Source organism: Callorhinchus milii, unplaced genomic scaffold (genome assembly GCF_018977255.1).
Source record: "Callorhinchus milii isolate IMCB2004 unplaced genomic scaffold, IMCB_Cmil_1.0 Scaffold24, whole genome shotgun sequence".
In the NCBI taxonomy this organism is placed as follows: Eukaryota; Metazoa; Chordata; class Chondrichthyes; order Chimaeriformes; family Callorhinchidae; genus Callorhinchus; species Callorhinchus milii.
Window position 1 is genome coordinate 5,162,749 of NW_024704765.1, and position 22,440 is coordinate 5,185,188.

General features: G+C 41.7%; 1 protein-coding gene across 4 annotated transcripts in view; it reads right to left on the bottom strand.

Annotated features, from left to right (window-relative positions):
• Window positions 1–22,440, bottom strand: part of mib2 (MIB E3 ubiquitin protein ligase 2) — a 100,180-nt gene that overhangs the window by 31,427 nt on the left and 46,313 nt on the right. For 3 of the 4 annotated variants that reach the window (XM_007907256.2, XM_007907258.2, XM_007907257.2), the window contains one exon: window positions 20,236–20,407. In XM_007907256.2, the coding sequence (XP_007905447.1) occupies window positions 20,236–20,407 (172 nt within the window). Of the gene's footprint in view, window positions 1–12,295; window positions 12,470–20,235; window positions 20,408–22,440 lie in introns of those variants that run through there. The other variant, XM_007907260.2, reaches the window with a different exon arrangement.

The window sequence follows — 22,440 nt, forward strand, 5'->3', positions numbered from 1 at the left end:
TAGCCAACTAATCACACAATACATGTCGGTCACATTCAGAACATAACCCAAATCTCCCCTGATGCCATGGCATTTTGTTCAAGCCTAGATATAAGATCTACTAATCTGATAGAAAGGTCAAAGAAAAGCAAAACATGCAATTGTAGCAGTAGTTATAATAACTACACAGATAATATGCAACTCAATTGCTCTTGTATTAAGTCTGATGTGCATGAAATTCAATGTGAGGCCTTTATACACGCGATGGTGATTATATGGTGGAGAGATTTAAAGTGGAAGAAAGTCTTGTAGGGAAACAATCTGATTCAAAGTGCTCTCCCCTCAGGTTTGCGGGGAATTAGTTTCATACAAGTGAAATAAATGGTGCAGTGAGGAATCCTTATTTATTTTGGAATTTATTTATTTTTGTTTAGAACAAATAAAAACTTGGAATTTTCTACACTTCTTTTTGGCTGGCAGAATTTGGGGGGATACTGCTGTGCGCAGTAGCCTGCCGTGTTTCACCAACGAAACACACAGTCAATCCACTTCATGGTATATTCTGTGAAGCACTTGAAGACGACTCAACAACGTGATAATAAGCTATGTCAAAGCAAAGATTATTATTATTATTATTATCGTTATTAGCCTCGTTTTCCTGTCTGTGTACAACATCCTTTTTGGAACTTCTTCAATTCAGAGGTATTTAAAGAAGAAACGGATAAACATTTGGGCAGGAATATATTAAGGGATGTGGAAGCAGGGAAATGGGATTCATAACAATAGGGCAATTCAGTAACACAGACACAAACAACAACTTGCATTTATCCAGCGCCCCTCTCGCAGAGTAGCGTCCCAGAGCACTCAAAGAGCTGAACGGCCCCATTCTGTGCTGAAATTTCTGAATTCTTCCAAGTGATTTTATTCTTGAAAAGTCCTTAGATAGGGGCATTCCATCTTTAACAATGTTTACACTTTTATTCCCAGATCACGTATCCAGAGAGAGAGAAAGAAAGAGAGGTGGCGGGGGGGGGGATGAAATATTCATTGCATTGTGATAGGTAAAGTACCTCATTACAGAACAAAACCTCTTTTGTTAGCAAGCTATAATTAAAAGGAAAAGGATTGATTCGACGGGGCCACAAGTTGGAATATTAATTATCAATCAATAGCATACTTTGGAGATTACCTGATGAATTATTGCAATTTTAAATAAAACAATTTGCAGGAACCGAATTAATAAAATTCAAAGCACTTCTATCCCAAAGGCTGAACAAATTACTTTAAAAAACTGTATAGTGCTTACCGACTTCTCATTGAAAAAAAAGGATTGAACTGAAGGTTATTTCAAATAGACAGTGGCAGGCAGAACAATAACAATTCCTCAAAAAAAAATAATAAATTGATCATTTTCAATCCATGACTGTTTGTGAGATGCTGCTGTGCGCAATTGGTGCCGCACTTCGCCCACAAATATACAGTCAATTCACTTTACAGTCTATTCTGTGAAGCGCTTTGAGACGTCTAGAAGACGTGAAAAGCGCTATATCAAATGCAAGGATTATTATTATTATTAGTCAATGCTACTGAACTCAAATACTCAACGCTGGCTAAATTACCAATCATTTTCATTTACTTAACGTATAAGGTAAAGGTGGAAATGTGTTGTGCTTTGTGCTGACTTGTTATATTTAGCTGGTTAGAGGAAGAGTTAAGGGGAGGTGAGAAGATTTACACGGAGGATTAGTAGAACATGGAATGCTATACTACACAAGGCCTTGCGAACACATTTAAAAGGAATAAGCATTTGAAAAGGAACAATTGAAAAGGGTACTAAGGGATTAGTTTGCTCCATTGCAAAACTCACCCGAGTGGGAGTTCGATGTGTCAAATGGCTTTTTCCTACACTGCAATTTCTTAAGATTGCATACAGTTTTTTTAAAAAATGGTGTTTTGACTGTGACCCGGTAATGCCACATCGACCTGCCTGCTCCCTCCGTTCAGCAAGCTCCGGCCTGCTCCACGTGCCCCACCATTGGCGGTCAGGCCTTCAGCCTCTCTGCCCTCACCCTTTGGAACTCCATCCCACAGTACCTTCATCTTGTTCCCTCCTCTTAGATTGCGCCTTCGGTCACCCTCCTACCCCTATCCGCTCTGCCCGCCGTCCTTCCTGATCCCAGCCCCCAGCTCGGGTCCAAATCCCTGACTGTCCAGTAACCTTTGGACGTCCTCCTGACGTGAAAGGCGCTGTGTCAATGTAACTTGTTGTTGTTATTTGTTTTTACCTGATGGGCTGAATTTACTTGCCATTGTTCAGAAAATCACAGTCACGCTAATGCAGCACTAAGGAGTCACCAGAACCAATGAAACCACCATTAATCATAATAACACTTGCATTTTTACGTAGCGCTTTATCATGTAAAACACCGCAGAGTTTTTCTGCAATCTACCCCCGCCCCCCCCCCCCCCCCCCCATCTATAACTGCACCAAAATACAGTCCCTAAAAACTGGGCTGACCATTCCTTTGGGTGCATTTTTAGAAAATACTGTACTGTGGCTTTAAGATTAAAGATCCTTTAATCCTGCTTTATGAAACACACTGGAACGATATAGAAAATCCTGGAGGATAGAAATTACAATGAACTCAAAGCTTCAGCAAGTGTATTTCTTTAACCCTTTAATGCTTCAAAGCCAAGATGTATATTTTAAACAGGATTAGGGTTTGGCGTGGGAGGAATTTGAAATTCCAATTCAGAACTCACTTTCTACTCTTTCTATCTCGCAGGCTGGCTTTGTGCTATTTCCGCCAATCTTGCTTTCTCTGCTGTAGCTCTGGGTTTTTGAGCCACTAAATCTCTGCGCTACGGAAACCTAGAACTTGGCAACATCCAAATACATCTTTGCGGGATAAATTTGGATTAAGAAACAGGTTTGGAAATTCTGCAGCTAGCTCCCACTGTTGATTCAGAATAATTTGTATTGGAAAAGTACTAATTGGTCCAACTTTTTTTCTTACTTGCTTTGGTCAGTGGGTTCCAGGACGCCATACCAAATGCAAGGATTATTATTATTATTATTATAATACAGTCAATTCACTTTACAGTATATTCTGTGAAGCGCTTTGGGACGTCCTCCCGACGTGAAAAGCGCTATATCAAATGCAAAGATTATTATTATTATTATTAATACCCAGGTAACAGCTGGATAAAGGCTTTTCCAGGCACATTATTGCACATGGATTGCATTATGATGTTCATGTGCTCTGCATGGAGACCATCCACATGAGAATTACCTTATCAGGCACCTGCACTGTGGTCAAAACCAGAAACCCTGGAGATTGCAAAACCGGTAAGCTTGAATGAATAAAGACCCCTTGGGTTTATGCAGAAGATTCTAAAACAAGGAAGAGGATGCAGAGAAGCCCCAAGACCAAACCACAATCCCCAGAGCCAGAGTGTTAAAATCTTAGCACGAAACAGATGAGATGTCGGCACCATTTCACAGCTGTTCTCCGCAGCAGAAATTTGCATTGAACAAAAATGTATTTTTCAGTCGTTTAACCGAACAAAGAGGGAACGGAAGGAAAGAGGGTCGATGGTGTGAAATGCCTCGATTCCTTGAAACCCTTGAATAAAAAACCCTCCTGAATTCTTTACCTCTCGTTACCTAAAATAATCTACGCAATTATATAGAGAAAACATAAAGCTTTTCCTTTTAGGAACGCAGATTTTAAAAAAAACATTAAAAGCAACTGTAACCACAAATGATTTCCTGTGAATCTGTTCTTAAAATAATTACCCTTTATTTTGTACATAACTGGGAAGCAGTCCCTGAAAGAAACCGTGGGAAAATGGAACTGAGTATTTTTGTGTCAGTTTAGTGTGTTCATCAACCTCTTATGACAGCCTTTTTATTCTGTGTCTGTAAATCATGTCGGAATAGACTCTATTCCCAAAATCAAGCCCATTAATAGGCGACATTGATGCTCAAACGGTCAGATTCATTGACATGACCTTCATCTGCAGGTTAACATTATCTTCATAAATCTGATAGGATCTTTGTTCTTTCCGCTTTGCTATCTTGCCCTCCTGTCTCTTTCTTCATCATTCACTTCTAAGTGTCTGACATCAATCAAGCTGAATTCCAGGCTAATAATCCTCTGGCAATACCATTGAAAATATTTATCTTCCGGCAATTTTACTTTGAAAGCGACTTACTTGAGGAAGGACGACTTTGTTAAGTGTCAGTTAAGATGAAGAATGTTAATTTTATTTTGAAAGCGACTTACTTGAGGAAGGACGACTTTGTTACGTGTAAGTTAAGATGAGGAATATTCTCGCTGAGAGATGGGATGTTTCAATTTTATTTGCACTGGTGAAACATTTACTTACTACAATTATGATAAGACAAAGCGGAAAGAGTTAGTGATTCAGAAGCATTAAATTCTCTACACTTGTACAATGGTCTTGGATTTGTGCTGAGCACTTAAACATGGTTACTTTCTTCCAAATATTAAGGTAGATGAACATATATATTGCACAATTCATGCGAAAGAGCAGTTGAATAGACCGGTACTTCGGTGTTAACTTGGCTCACTCTTAATGGGTTACAAGCTTCACACAAGGACTTGAGCTGACAGTCGAGGCTGAATCTCCAGTGGAGCGCTGGGGGAGTACTGCCTCGCTGGAGATGCTGTTCTTTGAATGTAGCAATGAACCAGGGCAAGAAGTCTAGACTAGACTCCAGAAGACTAAACTCCGTCTCTTTTCGAATAGTCTTGCGAGATCTTTAATGTTCATCCGAATAAGCAGGCGAGAGATATCTGTTCAATGTACTCATCTAAAGGTTTACCAGCCCTTCGCGTCTGAGTGGATTGTTCCCTGCAGACCGCCACCTCTACCATGTAATATCTTGAGCTCTGATTCATATCACGCTTTCTTCAGAACAAATGATATAATCATATTACAATCCTGATTGTTGGGTTAGATCTTTTTCGGGATTGCAGCCAAGAACAGCATCATGCTTCCAGGTCAGTGGGATTCCCAAATGGAGGTACTTAACTGGAAACCATAAAAGCTGAAGATGTTTGATCTGATTTTAATCTAGCAAAGCAACCAGCTGCTGATTGATGGCAGCTCTGATTTTTCAGAGCAGTGGTTATGCAGAATAGCGATGCTCGCTTTCATGAAGCTGAATTTCTTTTAAATTAGCAATTCATCAAGCTCACAAGCAGCTAAATTGCGCAGTCTGATATGAAAGGCCTAATTCAGTAGCAATGGGGAGGAAAATATCCAGACAGCAAAAGGCAAGGAGAAATGCAGTTTACAAAGTCAATCATGTGGTGAAGCGCGAATAAAATAAGTGGGTAAAAGGATATAATATAGATTGTTCAAATTCACTTTACTTCAGCGCACATCTCATTGCTTCCCAGTGAATTAGGCAAATAATTGTAACTGTAGAAAAGGCATCAACCCTGCAAGCCAAAGGCTCAAATCGTTTAACTAACGAAGTGTAATGACTATTTGTAGGTGAACTCAGCAGCCAATTTATCCCACAGAAAGCCATGAAGTGATTTATTTGGGGGCGGAGCAATTATTGGCCAGGATGATTTTACTGAATTCAACGCTCAAATAATGACATTATTATTCACTCCAAGCAAATTAACAAAGGGGACGGTAGGTGTACTGGATTATTCACAACTGGGCACTCTGAAGTAGAAAGTAGTGCTTCACATTATCGCACTGGGAACCACAGCTCAAAGTTAATTCTGGAGTCAGCTGATTCGACATGTGGTGAATAACTGATGGTGTCGGTGAGATCAGTGCAATGCACAGCCAACAATGACCACAGAAAGTCTATGCATCAAGAGAGAACATTGTCAGTTTCTCTGCCAACACATACTGTGACGTCATTTTTTAGAGAGCAACTCTTCCTTATCTTCAGATACCCAATCTACGCAACCTAGGCGCCAGGTTCGACCCCCAATTATCATTCCTCCCCCACATTCGGTCCCTCAACAGCACCACCTTCTACCACCTCCGACACATTGCCCATCTCCGCCAATACCACTCCCCAAAAGCCGTCGAAACCCTGGTCCATGCCTTTGTCAACTCTCGGCTGGACTGCTACAACGCCCTCCTCGTCAGTCTCCCATCCACTGCCATCCATAAAATCCAAATCATTCCAAACTCTGCTGCCCGCGTTCTCACCCGCACAAAGCTCCGCTCCCCGATCACCCCAGTCCTTGTCAGACTGCACTGGCTGCCTAGCCCAGAGAGGATCGAGTTCAAGATCCTCACCTTTGTATTCATGTCCCTGCACTCCTCTGCACCCCCCGACCTCTCTGACCTCCTCTCTCCTCAAAACAGTATCCGTTGCCTTCATTGCTCCGGGTCTGGCCTCCTCCATGTCCCCCAAGTCCTCCGCTCCACCCTCGGCGGCCCTGCCTTCAGCCACTATGCCCCGAGGCTCTGGAACTGCCTTCCTCACTCCCTTCGCCTCACTCCCTCGCTTCCCATTTTCAGGTCTCTGCTGAAGACCTTTCTTTTCGATGGCGCCTTTGGTCACCTTTCCCCCCCCCTCCCCCTGGCTCGGTCCCGGGATCCGTTACTGTAAAGCGCTCTGAAACGCCGTCTGGTGTGGAGGGCGCTATATAAATCCAAGTTGTTGTTGATGTTGTTGTTGAGAGTCTCACAGTGAGATTCACTTGCAGTGTGTAGCCTGAATCAGGTATTTAACAACTATTTCCAATCTCTTGTTGTTGCTGAAATTAAAAACCCATTACTCAACAACAACAAAATTACATTTATAGAGCGCTTTTCACGTCGGGAGGACGTCCCAAGGTGCTGGACAGTAGGGGGCCGGACCCGAGCATGGGGGAGGGGTGGGGGATGGGTGAGGGAAGGTAGAGAGATGGGAGGGTGACCGAAGACTCGATCGAAGAGGAGGGTCTTGAGACCAGTCTTGAAGGAGGCACTGGAGGAAGCGAGGCAAAGGGACCATGGGATGGGAGTTCCAGAGTGTGGGGGCAGAGAGGCTGAAAGCTCGGCCACCAATGGTAGGGCGGGAGACAGCGAGCAGGCTGGAGCCCGCTGAACGGAGAGAGCGGGCAGATTGGTAGGGAGTCAGCAGGTCAGCGAGGTAGGAGGGGGCAAGACCATGGATGACCTTGAAAGTGAGGATGAGGATCTTGAATTCGATCTACAGTGAGCAAAACGGGTGATCAACAACAATAATTCACATTTATATAGCGCTCTCTCACACAGGTTAGCTTTCCAGAGAGATTTAGTAGTATAAAGCAATCAAGCAATAGAATAAAACCTTCGCCTTTACCATTTTACTTAATATAATCTGCACTAAAATATCCTATTGTAATTTTAAAAATCCCATTGGATTTCTTTTAGACTTGATGGGTGGAATCCAATATTACATCCTACATAACTGTACGTTATATTAATGCTTCAATTTATTAATATCAATTACCATTTGCAGAAAAAGCTTCCAAGCGGGTAGAAACGTATATTATTACAGCTGTAAATCTCTATACTTTATATTCTTTGTTCAGTGATGTATACATATGAGGACAATGAGGCTGTATTTATCGGGTGTTTGCTTTTGGTCTGTTGAATTATAAGTCACTCCAGTGATGGTTTTACTTGGCTGAGTTAAGCCTGTGAAGAATCGGTTACAGCCTGCGCAAGTTTATCAATTTCAGACGCAGTATAATGTCTCAGCACATACTCCGTCTCATAGTTCTGCCTCCAGGGGTGTAATGATTATTACTACACTGCGCTTTGTGGTCATTGGAGGCGAAATGGGAGGGGGATTAATGAGACAAAACCTCCCCTGACCTGTTGCGATAAGGGAATGCCTAAAGGTAGCTTCAGTTTCCATCTGAAACATTCATCAGCTTAGACAAGCTAACAAACAAATTTGCATCACAAACAAAAAAACAAAAAAATAATAACAGGAAGGACCGCTCTGGGGTACAGGTTTCCTTGCAGGGATGTGGTGTGGATCTAAGCCTGAGGACCCCCAAGCAAGCGAGCCCCTGATTTCAATAAGAACCATGGACTTTTCTAAACCAAACCTCAGTCTTGCACTTGTAAAGAGGAAATCAAAGGACTAACAGTTATATTTCACTGGGACCCCATTAACTTGTGTAATAAAATCTGAGATAACAACAGCAACTTGCATTCATATAGAGTACCTCACGCAGGGCAGCATCCCAGAGCGCTCGACAGTGTCGGAGCATGACTCCGAGCAGGGGGCACAGGGATTGACCGTAAGGAAGGACGATTAGGGAGATCTTCAGGCACGATTTGAAGACGGGGAAGGAAGGGGCGAGGCGGAGGAACAGAGGAAGAGTGGCTCAAAGCGCGGCCACTGATGGTGGAAAGGAGGGCACGTGGGACATGCAGAAGGCCGGAGCCAGTCGAGATAGCATTGCCTCCACGTAGCCTTCCTTGGCCTTGTTTTGTTAGAGAGCAAGAAAGGGAGAGGGAGAAGCAGCCAACTCAATCAACATCTCACAGCTGAGCAGTCTATGATCGAAGGCCTGGAGGCACATCAAGTAGCACATCTGTTGTAGGTGAAGGCGAAGGGAGCTGCCAATGGGCTCCAGGTTGTACTCGTGAGATAGATTAATGGTGTTCAACAAAATTGATACATAAATAATTTTTTACAGTATTCTGCTCACGGTTTATACTGTCATCTGAACCATTAAGTGCATGGCTACCTCTTTGCAGCACATTCCAGCCCGATCATTTTGCCTGCAACCATTTTGCTCTGTGAGGTACAAAGATTCTCGCAGCTACAGGAAGGAAATAATAATAATAATACTTGCATTTGAAATAGCTCCGTCGAGAAGTCTCCGAGACATCTCAAAGAGCTTAAATCACAAAATTCTACAGGCAATTCACTTTACAGTATATTCTGTGAAGCGTTTTGAGATGTCTCGAAGACGTGAAAAGGCGCTATATCAAATGCAAGGATTATTATTATTAATGAGGTCTCTGAGAGGATGAACAGTTCTGGAGACACAACACCTACAGTACAGTGCACATTTCTGAACCCTTAGTGAAATTTCATTATGTACAGTTCACTTGCATTCTGTCTGAACTCATGCAGCCAGACTGTGCATTCAGCAGCTGTGTGCTGTGCCTTACACAGGAGATTATGGAATATTAAGGGGCCACAACAATACCGATTATTAAATGTGGTCCGATTTCATATGGAACCGGTTTAAATATATATATATATATACTTGGCCGCATTATTTATATCCTCTTATTTATATTCCAAAACTCTCCAGAACACTCTCCCTCAATCCTTCTTCCCTCTGCCTTGCCCCCTCTCTCCCCTCTTTCAAGTCCCGCCTGAAAACTTTCCTCTTCGACCGTGCTCCCTTCCGTCACTATTAAACGCTCTGAGACGCTACGCTGCGTGGAGAGCGCTACAGGAGTGCAAGTTGTTGTTGTTGTTAGGAACCAGAGATGTACAACTTGAGGTAAGGAATCCCTCATCACATCACGTCGAAGCGCTTCACAGGATTTACTGTGGAATGGAGTGACTGTGTATTCGCTGGCAAATGTTGGTAAACCGTACGAATCAAGGATTGGTATAAAACCCTGCAATAAAAGAAGTTAACAGCAGGGTTGTTAATGAGTTTAGAGTGCAACAGACACAAAGAGAAAAACAGAGGCACAGAATTGATGGATGTTTTCGTTATAAGTAGGATTTTAATCCATTCCACATATTGCCACATGTAGATGGCTATATATGTGGAACGCCTTTGAGATGTCTCAACGTGCTTCAGACTGATTTAGATACTCTTAAGCTGACAGAAAAGCTGTTAAATCGGTGACCAGTATCTTACGAAAGTCTCTCCAGAATATAGACTGAGGAACTATGCACTGTAGGCCTTCTGAAGCAGGAATTCAAACCAAGTCGAATGGATTCTGTTTTGACACCCTGTTAATTTTAATGGCAATTTGCTGTTGCACAAATTACTGATCACGTTAAACGGAGTAAATCGAGCTTCTTGTCACGTTGCAGGCAAAAATCTCTTGTAAGCTGAAAAACATTACCGTTTTCAACTAAGCTTTTTTCAGCTACCATTTCAACTAAAAGCAACAAGCTCAAAAGAGTCAACGCTGGCAGGTTTACAGAATAATAAGGATACTTCAACAGGGACCCCAAAAAAACACAATTTTATGAAATCACTATTTATAAGTGGCTTTGACAATAGCAACATTTATCGTAACTGTATAAATCTCAAAAGAGCTCTCCAGCCAGCAACACAATGTGATAATAGTAGCATCACCAATACAAAGATTTATTCTAATGAAAGTTTTGCCCTTTCCTTTCTTTGCTCATTCTGTTTATCACAGTGTGTCATCACTACGCAAATGTGGTTCTGTACAGTAAACATTATTATTATTATAGGGTTCAATGAACTGACAGTAGATGTCTTTTTTCTCCCACATTCACTTGGAGTACTGAAAACTCCCTGCGGTCTTTCAAGTTTTTCTAAAGCCTGAAATGGAAATGTATTTCTGAGGTGAATGTCAATGGAGAGAAGGAATTTTTTCTCCTCGTATCGTGATTCAACATCAGATTAAAGGAAACATGTAGAACCTTCAACAAAATGAATTGTGCATGAAAAGAAAATTGCCTTTTTACGGTGCTCTTATGACACCGAAATGTCTCGAAGTGCTTCCCAGATAAGTTGTTAGATGTAATGGCTATTTTTGTGTGCAAAACATAACCGATATTTTGCACAGAGATTGGCTCCACAAACAGCCATGAGGTGAAGAATCAATTTATCTGGCGGATTGTTGGCAAAGGCACCAGGGAGAAACTTTCTGTCCACTTGAGAACAGTTTAATGACTCGACCGAAAGACGCCAGTGGTGGGAGTCTCAGAGTTGGGTGGCCCTATTTGTATTTCAAGCTATTTTACAGTCAATGGTGTCCAATTTACAAAAGTTTGAGAAATTCCGAGTGCAACTTCTGTTTTGAAGTTTAATTTGCTCTACATGTCAAACAGCTGATTACTATTGTCGAAACGGGCCAAAATGCAAAAGAGAAAAGTGTCAAATGGCCAAACGGACTGTTAGAATAATAATAATAATAATCCTTGCATCTGATATAGAGTCTTATCAGGTCGTTGAGATGTCTCAAAACGTTTCATAGAATATACTGTAAAGTGAATTGACTGTGTATTTTGTGGGCAAAACGCGGCAGCCAGCTGCACACGAAAGTGTCCCACAAACAGTGGTGGATTGAGTGATCAAATTATTATTTTTTGGGGAGGGATTATTTCCCCCGGAAAGCGATCCGCCTGCTCAATTACCCAGTAGTATGCAACCACGAGCAAAAATGTATAAGTAAATGTTCTAGGCGCCAGTATTTCTTCTGGAACTGGAACAGACACAATGTTGATAGTCCCTAAGAGAGAGATGAATTATATATTCCCTGTAAACATTCATTTGGACACAATGTCAAATACTGATATAAATATTTATGATACTTGACAATGTTGGCACATGACTTAGGCACAGGCATTCGTTAAACCAGTCTTGGCATCCCCACATTTTACTTATCAGCTACACAAACATCAAACTGGGATGTGTACCGGAGTTATATGACCATTGCTTATAAGCAGAAGTCACCAACCCTCAAAATAACATTGCATTAACAACACTTGAGAATTATACTCTGGAATTTAAGAGCTCTGGGACGCTACCCTGTGTGAGAGAAGTTGTTGAATTAGTATTAGGTGTAAAATCATATTCTATACATATATTGATCAGAATTATATATTCAAATGCACGTCATTTCTATTTAATGAAAGAGACTATAATTCCACTCGAGTTAAGATGACTTTATATCAATGAAAGGCAATATTTTGATACCCCGAAGACAGATCTTGCCAATGCTTTCTGCACTTGCCTTCCTCGCAGCACTCATGCAAAACTGCACTACGTAAACTGCGTTTCACACACCAGAGTCTGCACTGTTGTTCTGAACCTTCTAAATCAGACGACTCTTGTTACATCTCAGTGACAATGAAATGAAAGGAAAATTGGTCAACAAAATAAGGCGACTGAAAATTAATGGTTATAATATCCCTGCCCTTATAATCCTTGCATTTGATATAGCGCCTTATCGCGTCATTGAGATGTCTCAGAGCGTTTCACAGAATATACTGTATTTTGTTATGCTTGGAACAAGGCAAATTGACAGACAGCCCATTGTAGAATAAATGTAACACAGGACACAGGGCTGTTGTTGAATCTCTAACATTCCCAACCTTGCAAACTCGTCTGCGTCTGAAAGCGTTCTCTGAAGGCGAATCGCACAGCTACATTGCCATGACTCCAGCAATCCTATGGCACCATCCTCTCTCATTTCTTAAAAAAAACCCCGATATGTTCAAACATCTCGTAAATCCATCCGTAACATGGACGAGAAAATATACGTACTGACAGGTTGTGAATCATTCACGAGCCAGTAACTAGCAATTACACACCTAATTCTCTCATTATTAGAATGCGGTTGCTGCAAGGCAGGCACATGTGTGAAGTAGCTGTGCTCTTGTGACTGCTAAGAGTGATGTATGGGCTATTTTAAGTAGCAAGCCTTCATCTCAGCATAGATAAAATAGCATTCTGACAAGCAAGCAGTCACATGTAGCGCTGAGAATGATAAGAGAGTGAAATGATACCCAGAGGACAGCCAATTTATTTCCAAGCCATTATTTATTACTTCTGTGTTTGATTGTTCTTCCACATCTTGCCAGCTATCAGTCACAATGGAAATGGAAAATAAACCATGAAGGTTTCTTTCACGATTATCTTTGTTGGGCCAGAATTAATACAGGTTTGCTTATTTTACAGTGCAATTTATTACTTCTGGCAGCACAACAGATAGCAATGAAGGTAGAGCTGTGCAATGACCAGCTAATGATACCAGGCAACCAAGCAAGTGACAAATATACGACGACAGCCAAACTTTAAAGGGACCCGGATCAAATCGGCAATGTGGCCATGTTTCAGCAGAAGAAAAAAAACTCTAACCCTAAAAGTTACCACTCAATTAACAGCTAAATGTATGGATTCTCATCTATTCCTTCAGATTGTGATGAGCCACAGCAATAGATCAGACATGGATGCAATTTATGATTGAGTTCATAAGAACGTAAGAATTTGCTAAGCAAAAGAAGACCAAGGTCCATCCAGTTCACCTTCCACCATCCTGGCAGTCACATGGCAGGTCATGTCATGCCCAAACTATATACTGTATCCCAGGATATTATTTCCCAGCAGAAATCTATTTAATTTGTTTTTGAAAGAATCAACACTTTCTGCTTCCACTGTCTCCCTAGAGAGCCTGGTCATTTACATTTACTACTCGCTCACTGAAGTTAATGTTTCTGCAGTAAATACTCATACAGAGAAGTGTAATGATGATTGCTTGTTCTGGTCCTGCACTCAATTCTTTCGGTCTGATGTGAATCCAGAAATGACAACATTCACTGAATGTGATGCAGCGGGAAAACAAGCAAACTCAAGGGAGAAACAATGTCTGTGAACTAGAGACAGCGCAACTCTCACAGTCCTGCATTTTCTCACAGTCAAATAAGACATTAAAGATCATCCTGCCCGAAGCGTTTACACTGATTGACTTCAACAGGAGATTAAAGTATAGATATCCAGTTGCGTACAGTCACGGCAGTTTAGCCTGGAATTCGTAGGACTCTTCACCAGGAGTCAGATGTTTGTGGTGGGTTCAAGAACTCAGGGGCGCAATGCAGTACTTGGGGAGCATTGCATTGTCGGAGATGCTGCCCTTCGGAGGAAACGTTAAATCCGAGCTCCCGTCTGCCTGTCCTCAGGGTGGTCAATAAAAAAAATTGTTTGCACTGATTGAAATGAAAAGAATATTTCTCCCTGGCCAATGATCCTTCAGATTAATTGGACATTCACCTCAAGGCTGTTTGCGGGAGGGACCTTGCCGTGTGCAAAATAGCTGCTGCGTTTGAGAAACCTCATTATCCCCACACAGTGAAGTCTTTTGGATGACGCTAAAACGAGGCCTTTCCAACCACAGGCTCGGAGTAGAATCCTCCCACTGAATGTCAATGAACTTTCCAACTCACCAGCAGATGGAGCAACCCGAGCAGACACCAGCACAGCCCTCGGTCACCAAACAGGAAGGAAAATCTGACAGAACCAGTTCAACTTAGGGTTACCACCGACTGCAGTTACCACTGCAGTTTCCAGCCAGATCCCAGCATGGTTTGCATTCCTCCCAGACTCACTTGGGAATATAGTCTAGTTTAGGGCCGACTGACGTTACATCTTCACGTTCCATTTTGCAATAGTCACAGTAGCATTCGTTCACCCCTCTGTATATACACCTCGCTCTACCCTATATATCACTGGGTATGTCTCACGGTAGTTTACACTTTATAGATAGATATCAGTAGATATTGATATTTGTAGATATCAGTGCATAAAAAGCTTATTAAAAAAAACTAAGTTCCAGTCACTTGTAGCCAAAAAAAGATTATTTTCTTTGACTTCCCCATAAATATCACTTCTCTTCCTCCAAACTCGAGGAGAACCAATGTCTGTGAGCTAAAGAGACCGCACAGTCCGTCCCTGCATTTTCTAAGTCAAATAAGACAGCAAAGTTCATTCTGCCCAAAGCATTCACACTGATCGACTTCAACAGGAGATTAAGGTATAGGCGTTCTACTGCTTACAGTCACAGCAGTTTAGCCTGAGGTTCGTAAGACTCTTGTCTCAACGTTGAGTCAGAACGTTGTGAATTCAAATTCTCTTTGGTTCCTTACATAAGCAACCAAAACTCTAGAGAATAACACTTGTGAACCCTGTAGATTGCACGTGAAACAAGGCTCAGACGTCAAGTGTGAATCACTGGAGTTGAGAGAATTAAGAGGGCCCTGATAAAGGTGTTTGAAATTATGAAGGGGCTCGATAAAGTAAATGTAAAGAAATTGTTTCAACTTTTCAGTGGGTCCATAGCAGGCGGGCATAAAGTTGGCCACTACTAATAATACTAATCCTTGCATTTGATATTGCTCCTTATCACATCTTTGAGACGTCTTAAAGCGCTTCACAGAATATACTGTAAAGTGAATTGACTGTATATTGTGTGAGCAAAACGCAGCAGCAATTGTGCACAAACAATCGTGGATTGAGTGACCTAATTGTTATTATTTTTTCGAAGGGATTATTACCCCGGAAAAGCGATCCGCCAATCGACTAACAACCGGGTTCCTACTTACTGTTAGGAAACAGAGATGTGTGATGTAAGAAAACTGCCTGGAAATCAAACCCGGGCCCTCTCACTTGCGAGGCAAATCCTCTAACCAGTAAGTTACAGGACTACACATCTTTCCCAATTATTGCCAAACACTTGAAAAAAGAGAAGTTATTTAAGTAATATATCGAAGCGACAAAATTAGCCTCTTTGACACATCTGCTGACAATGAGGAGTGGCAAGATTACGGAAGACAAGTTGCACTGTCTATGTTCGACAGGCAGGCAGGCAGGCAGGCTGTCAGGGGAGAGAAAACAGAAGAAACACTGACAGCTCTAGGGCATTCAAGCAAGACAAAAAAAATGATTAAAACACAAATCCATTTCAGGCCCAGCAGCTACAATCGTATTCAAATTGGATGCACAATTCCCTTCGAGACAGAAAAGCAGTATCTATCGTGTTGAAGGGGAGGGAAAAAAGGCTGACAGTCATCGCAAAACCATGATATTTCCAAGAAAATCTTTGTTCGTTAAAGTATTGATATGAATACAGTATATCGTTTACAATCAGAACAATGTGATCATTATAGGGAGGCACGAGAGATAAGCTAACCACAATACCGGCTCCAATTTACAGCTAGTTACTTACATAAATAATAATAATCCTTGCATTTTTTATAGCGCCTTATCGAGGTGTCTCAAAGCACTTCACAGATTATACTATAAAGTGAATTGATTGTATATATCATGGGCGAAACATGGCAGGCGAATGCGCACAGCAAATGCGCACAGCAGTGTCCCAAAACAGTTGTGGATTGAGTGACCAAATTATTATTATTATTTGTCTATTTATATTTTTGAAAGCGTTATTACCCCCAGAAAAGCCGTCCGACAATCGACTAACAATCAGGTTCCTACTTACTGCTAGGTAACAGGCGTGTGGAGTAATGATACTTGCCCAATGTTTCACCCTGCCGGCCTGAGAATCGAACCCACATCCTCTCGCTTGCGAAAAGAGTGCTCTAACCACTAAGCTACAGGACTCCAGATCAAAGCAACATGAATTATTAATTCTTCAATCAAGAAGAGGTTATGCCTCACTTACATCTGTTGCCACAGCCTCTGCTGAAAGGGTTGCAAATCCTCATATCCAGTATAGACCCTCAAACACTTGTTTGGGTATCAGACACTCCCATACTACAATAGTACAGTGGTTGTCTGATACGGAGTTCACCCTCAGGCCTTTGCAATGCTAGACTTTACAGCACTCAGTACGGTTGTGGATGTTTGATGGGTGGAGGAGATGAGAGAAAGAGTGAGGGGAAACAAACGAGACAGAATGCTAAGAGCAAGTGAATGAGACAAAGAAAGAGCGAGACAAAGAGATAGGAGACAGAAAGAACGAGACAGAAAAACGATAGACAGAAGGAGAATGGAGGAAGATAGATCACAACAATCACAAAAGAAAATGCGCAACAGGCAATTATGGTTCAAATAGGAAACAGAGTTGCCCTCAGGCCTTCATCCATTGACAAGCAAGACCTTAAACAGTCACAGAATTGCAATAGCAAGGAATTTCACAAACAAAGATGAAAACATCACCAAAGACCAAACTTACACACACACACTGGGGTCCCCAAGCCTTGGCTCGGGCCAACCTGCACCCGATACTTTCGAGAATGAAGTGAGCAGAATTCACATTCCATTCCAACAATCTATCTCTGGGATTTGCATGTGTCAGTGGGATGCATGGAAATTTCAGCTTGGTGCCAGACACCCGGATGACCAAAAAAGTTCACTGTTTTGGGTTATTCCATCAATGATGTACGCAATGGTGTGCAGTATGCGAAGAAGACATGCGAGAGCAAATTGAAATCCTTTGACCACTGAAGGACGGCAATCCCATTTTAAGTGGTGGAGCAGAAAACCACACTTCCAAGGAAAAGGGCGAAAGTCGCATGTTCTTTTCTGAAAGTAAATTCAGCGGTGGGCAGACTGAACAGCGAATAAGGGATGTATTGGATTACAACACTTCAGGAGGAAAAAGGAAGACCTTCAAGGTGGCGCTGGAAGATGACTTATTTAGGAAACCTAAATAAGAATACGGTGGCAGAGCAAGTTTCCTTACTCCACACGCCTTAGTTTACCTAGCAGTAAGTAGGAACCTGCTTGTTATTTGATTGGTGGACCGCTTTTCCAGGGTAATAATTCCTTCAATTCCTTCAAAGAAAAATAATAATAATATTTTGGTCACTCAATCCACCACTGTTTGTGGGACACTGCTGTGCACAATCGGCTGCCACGTTTCACCCGCAAATATACAATCAATTCATTTTACAGTCTATCCTGTGAAGCTCTTTGAGAGGTCTCGCAGACGTGATAAGGCGCTATATCAAATGCAAGATTATTATTAAACCTAATATCCAATTTTTAATTTATAGCTACTAGGAGCAGACGGAGTCTTTCTCAGAAAAGAAAACTGCTACAGGAAATTTTCTCTCCCTTCGTTACTTAACTAATTTTTCCTCATGGATGTGTTGTAGGTTAAGACAGAATAGTAATAATATGTAACGCATATGATTTGCATCCTGTGGTTTTGCACTCAACTCCCAGCAGAGGCTGACACTCTGCCGTAACCTAGAGCACCACATAGGCAGCAATTTATCAGTTCTGTCATGTTACGGGGATTTCTATTAACAGGCTGTGTTTCCTGCAGTCAGGAAGTGGGAGGGAGCAGGGGAAAGAGCTGGATGGTTATTGCCATTTCACGCTGTTCCAGCAAATAAAAACGGAAAATGCTTAAGGCATCACACAGGAAATATCTATTTTGTTGATGCTGTTCTATCCTGGGTGGGGTTGGCTTGTGGAAGAGCCAATTAGCTGATGGTTGCCAAACCATGAAGTCACTTAGGAGTTCTTATCGATGACCTTATGTCAGAACATTCTCCAGGCCATGAAGGAGAATGGTTTAACGCATCTTGCACGCTACAAGCTTGAAATGCAGTGGGATTTTGTTCTTGCTCAAAGAGAGACCAAAAGGTGTCCTTTTTCCCCCTCTCAACACTCTCCCACCGGCTCTACAGAAATGCATCAAACCAAAGCGGTTTGCTCAGCACAATCGACGACTAGTTATTCTTACTTTGAGCTTGTAGACTTTAGACGCTTGTTGTTCACACGACTAAAGTCGACTTATTAACCACAACTCTATACAATTTCTGGCCTTTCAATACAATTACTGTATTTGAAGTCAGCTTCATAGGCAAAAAAANCAATACGTGCTGCCAAAACGAGATTATCCCACGCATGAACAGGCTGCCAGGAGCAGGCGTAAGCTGCATTTTTGTACTAACAACTTTCCTTCACGGTTAATATATTGTGGCGTCAAAATAGTTTCAAGCATTTTCCAAGTTATGGTCAGGTTTAAGTGGGAAAACACAAGTGGCCTAAAAATCACAGCAGGCCAGTAGCACTGAAGCATCGCCCGGCCATTAATAAGTCATAATTATGCCCAATTGGCTGCCGCGTTTCGCCCATAAAATGTATAGTCAATTCACTTTAAAGTGTGTTCTGTGAAGCGCTTTGAGATGTCTCAATGACATGATAAGGTGCTATATCAAATGCAAGGATTATTTTTATAGAATATATGTGAGTGAGTTGCCAACATGCTGTCTAATGGGATGTTTAGACATAGGTATTCCCTTCCCACTCAGATTCCTGGTAGAAAATAGTCAATTTCAGCCATGACCGCCCCCCCACAACGCCCCCACCCCTCCCCTCCCACCCCCAGAGCACAGGTAGAAAAAAATAAAAATATCAACCCACACGCTTCTTGTGAAAAAACAAGTATTGAGAAAGAGCCAGTACAAGCAATCTCCTCTCCCTCTTTGTCAGGGCTTCCCACACAAATGCCTGAGGGATTGGAGGAAGCTTCTAAAATATTTAGCTGGAGGGGAATTGAATCACTGAAATGCAAAATTTTATGTAAAAGAATGGATGATTCATTCTGAAAGAAGCCTAGCCAGATCACAGACAATAGGTGTTTTTGAATTGCAGTACGCTGAACAAACTTATCTCAAATAGAGAACCAAAGAGTGGTACAAGAAAACGAGTGACCCAATGGGCTTACCCCATGGTCCTTCGTTTCTGAGCTCTAGATTTAATTATAATAATAATAATCCTTGCATTTATCATGTCTTCGAGCACTTCACAGGATATTCTGTAAAGTGAATTGACTGTACATTTTGTGGGCGAAACACGGCAGCCAACTGTGCCTGGACCTATACTGCAAATATCTCCTCGTTTTCTCTTGTTGAGACCGTAAGGATCTCAAATGAAGGGACGGACGTTGGGCAATGAATGCACACCACCAAACATACCATAATGAACCACAAATTGGCAGTCTTGTTTAGAAAAGCCACACAACATGGTGGATTTGGGAAAGGGGAGGAGGCCATGTGGCTGACTGCGTCTCTTTTGACAGTTTATTAGATCATGGCAGATCTTACATCCAATTGACTTGATTTCTGTTTTCTGTTAAATGCATGTGGCAGAGAACCTGAAAAATGCTGTGTTGTACGTGAAGTGTGGTGTTGGGCCAAGGAAGTAGTTACAGCAGCTACTAGTGAATAAGATCACATTAAGTAACTAAAGGCTGCTGAGAAACTAGACATTTATGCTATAGATTGTAATAATTATGTATTTTCATGTGTACCCTTACTTTCACTATGAAGTACTGTAGTTCATTTCACTATGTATTGTGAACACAAGTGGTTGCTACAGATGCCAATACACAATTATTGCATTAGGTAGCATCCTTATATAAAATTAGACTGCTGCAGCAAGGAACCTGGCCACTCTGCCCAACTATGTGTTTATACTCCACACGAGTCTTCACTCCTAAAGCGTGCGACAACTGAAATCCGAATGACTCAATACTGTGGCAGGTAGGAAACAGATAACTCACGCCTGTGAATGTGCAGTCTCGTAGCGTTCGAACGAATGGGCGAGATCGTGCTTGTTGTTCATGTAGCACTGTGTGCACAGATCGTAGTCAAAGCAAACTTTGCATTTCCATCGCATCCCCATGATGCCGTGTTTCTTGCAACAATCGCAGATTATGTTGGGGTGGCGCACACCTGGAAACACAACACACAAACGCCACCGTGAGAGACACGTCAGGACCCACGCGCTTTACTTTATAAAACCAGTTCAATGCTTCAAATGAGCAGGACAGAGAACCCAACAAGGAAACTGTCAGAGTTGATGGCTCCAGTGGGAGAAAGCTCACAGCAGCGCATGATGGTCCGATTGGCCTCTATTCCTGCTGTTACCAATTGTGGTAAGCGACCTTGGGAAGCTTTTTGACATAGTCTCAAAGCTATAGGCCCTAAATAAAATGGAACGATTATTATTAGTGCTATTAACACTGATGCTGGTCAATGTTGCTGAAGTGATCGTGGACATACGTGCCTTTGTCATGCTGTAGAACATCTGCTTACACATAATGAACAGCTAGATTCCGATATCTAATTTAACAACTTGCATTTATAATAGCGTCCCTCACACAGTGTAGCGACACAGGGCACTCGACAGTAAGACAAGACAAATCCTGCGATTATTTAGTTCCTTTTAGGTCGACTGCAGAACCGATCTGGCAAAATGCAGGGCATCTTAAGGAAACAGATTGAAAAAAGGTTTCAACAAAGATTACTCCAAATACTGGAGCTTCCCTGCAGATTCAGTCGACTGTGCCTTTTGCTTAACATTAGCCAACAAGGTAGATGTGAATCCACTCAAGCGACCATTGATACAAGTTGAAGGTTTCTTGCCTGCTGGATGATTTCAATGCAACATGTGCTCGATCAGCTATTTAGCCAATCTCTGTACAAATGACAAATCCAGTAGCGCGTGTCTCACATGATTGAACCAACTGCCAATTTCCCATATGGTAAGACATTCTCAAAGGTCCAACTCAGATTTATGGAATAATAATAATAATCTTTGCATTTGATGTAGCGCCTTATCACATTTTCGAGGCATCTCAAAGCGCTTCACAGAATATTCTGTAAACTGAATTGACTATACTTTGTGGGCGAACCGTGGCAACTAATTCAGCACAGCAGTGTCCCACAAACAGCCGTGGATTGAGTGACCAATTTGTTATTATTTTTATTTTTTTTGATGCGATTTTACCCTCGGAAATGCAATCCACCAATCGACTAACAACTGGGTTTCTCCTTACCGCTAGGTAATCAGAGGCGTGTGGGGTAAAGAAACATACCCAATGTTTCGCCCTGCCCAGAAATCAAACCCAGGTTCTCTCGTTTGTGCTCTATGTGTGATCAATGAGCTCTAACCACTGAGTTGCAGGACTCCGGATAGAGAAGAATTGAAATTTTCAGCTGTAAAACAAACCTCCAGTAGTACCTCAGTCAGAAATCTGGGACGCAGCCAGTGAACCAATACACTATTTTGCCAAATACGATAACACATTTCAACATAGACTGCCTGCAAATCACTCACACTCCTGGCTAAAAGCAGACCTATCTTCAAAGTCATCTTTTAGGTTAGAAACCCCAGATTTTACTGATACTTTAATTCAAAATCTTACTGTCTAATTATATAGTGAGGGCCTGACAATCTATACCAATCACACTAAGATAAATACAACTGATTTAAGTACCAAGTCAGCTAATTTTAAAGAAATATTCTAATAGAACAAGTTTAGAAACGAAGATTTTTTTTTAAAAAATGGTCACATTGATAGCCACATCAGACTCAACCGATCAACAATGTGTTTAGGGATCATTTATTTGCGTAATAGCTTGTGGGTCAGAAGAAACACATTTCGCCCACAAAATACACAGTTAATTCACTTTACAGTATATTCTGTGAAGCACTTTGAGGCGTCTCAACAACGTGATAAGGCGCTATATCAAATGCAAGGATTATTTTGAAAATAGGTTTATCCTAAAATGATCAGTGTGAAGGCTCACCCCTCGTCTCCATTAAATAAAGGAGGGTTTGTAGGCTGAAGGTCAAATAAAGCTCCATCTGTGACGGATTTGAAATAGCAACACGCTTCACAGATCAGAGACCATTCTTTAATTCGCTCAGTCGGTGTCCTCGGGCACAGAGTATTGTCTGATCAGACTGAACCACAGGAAAC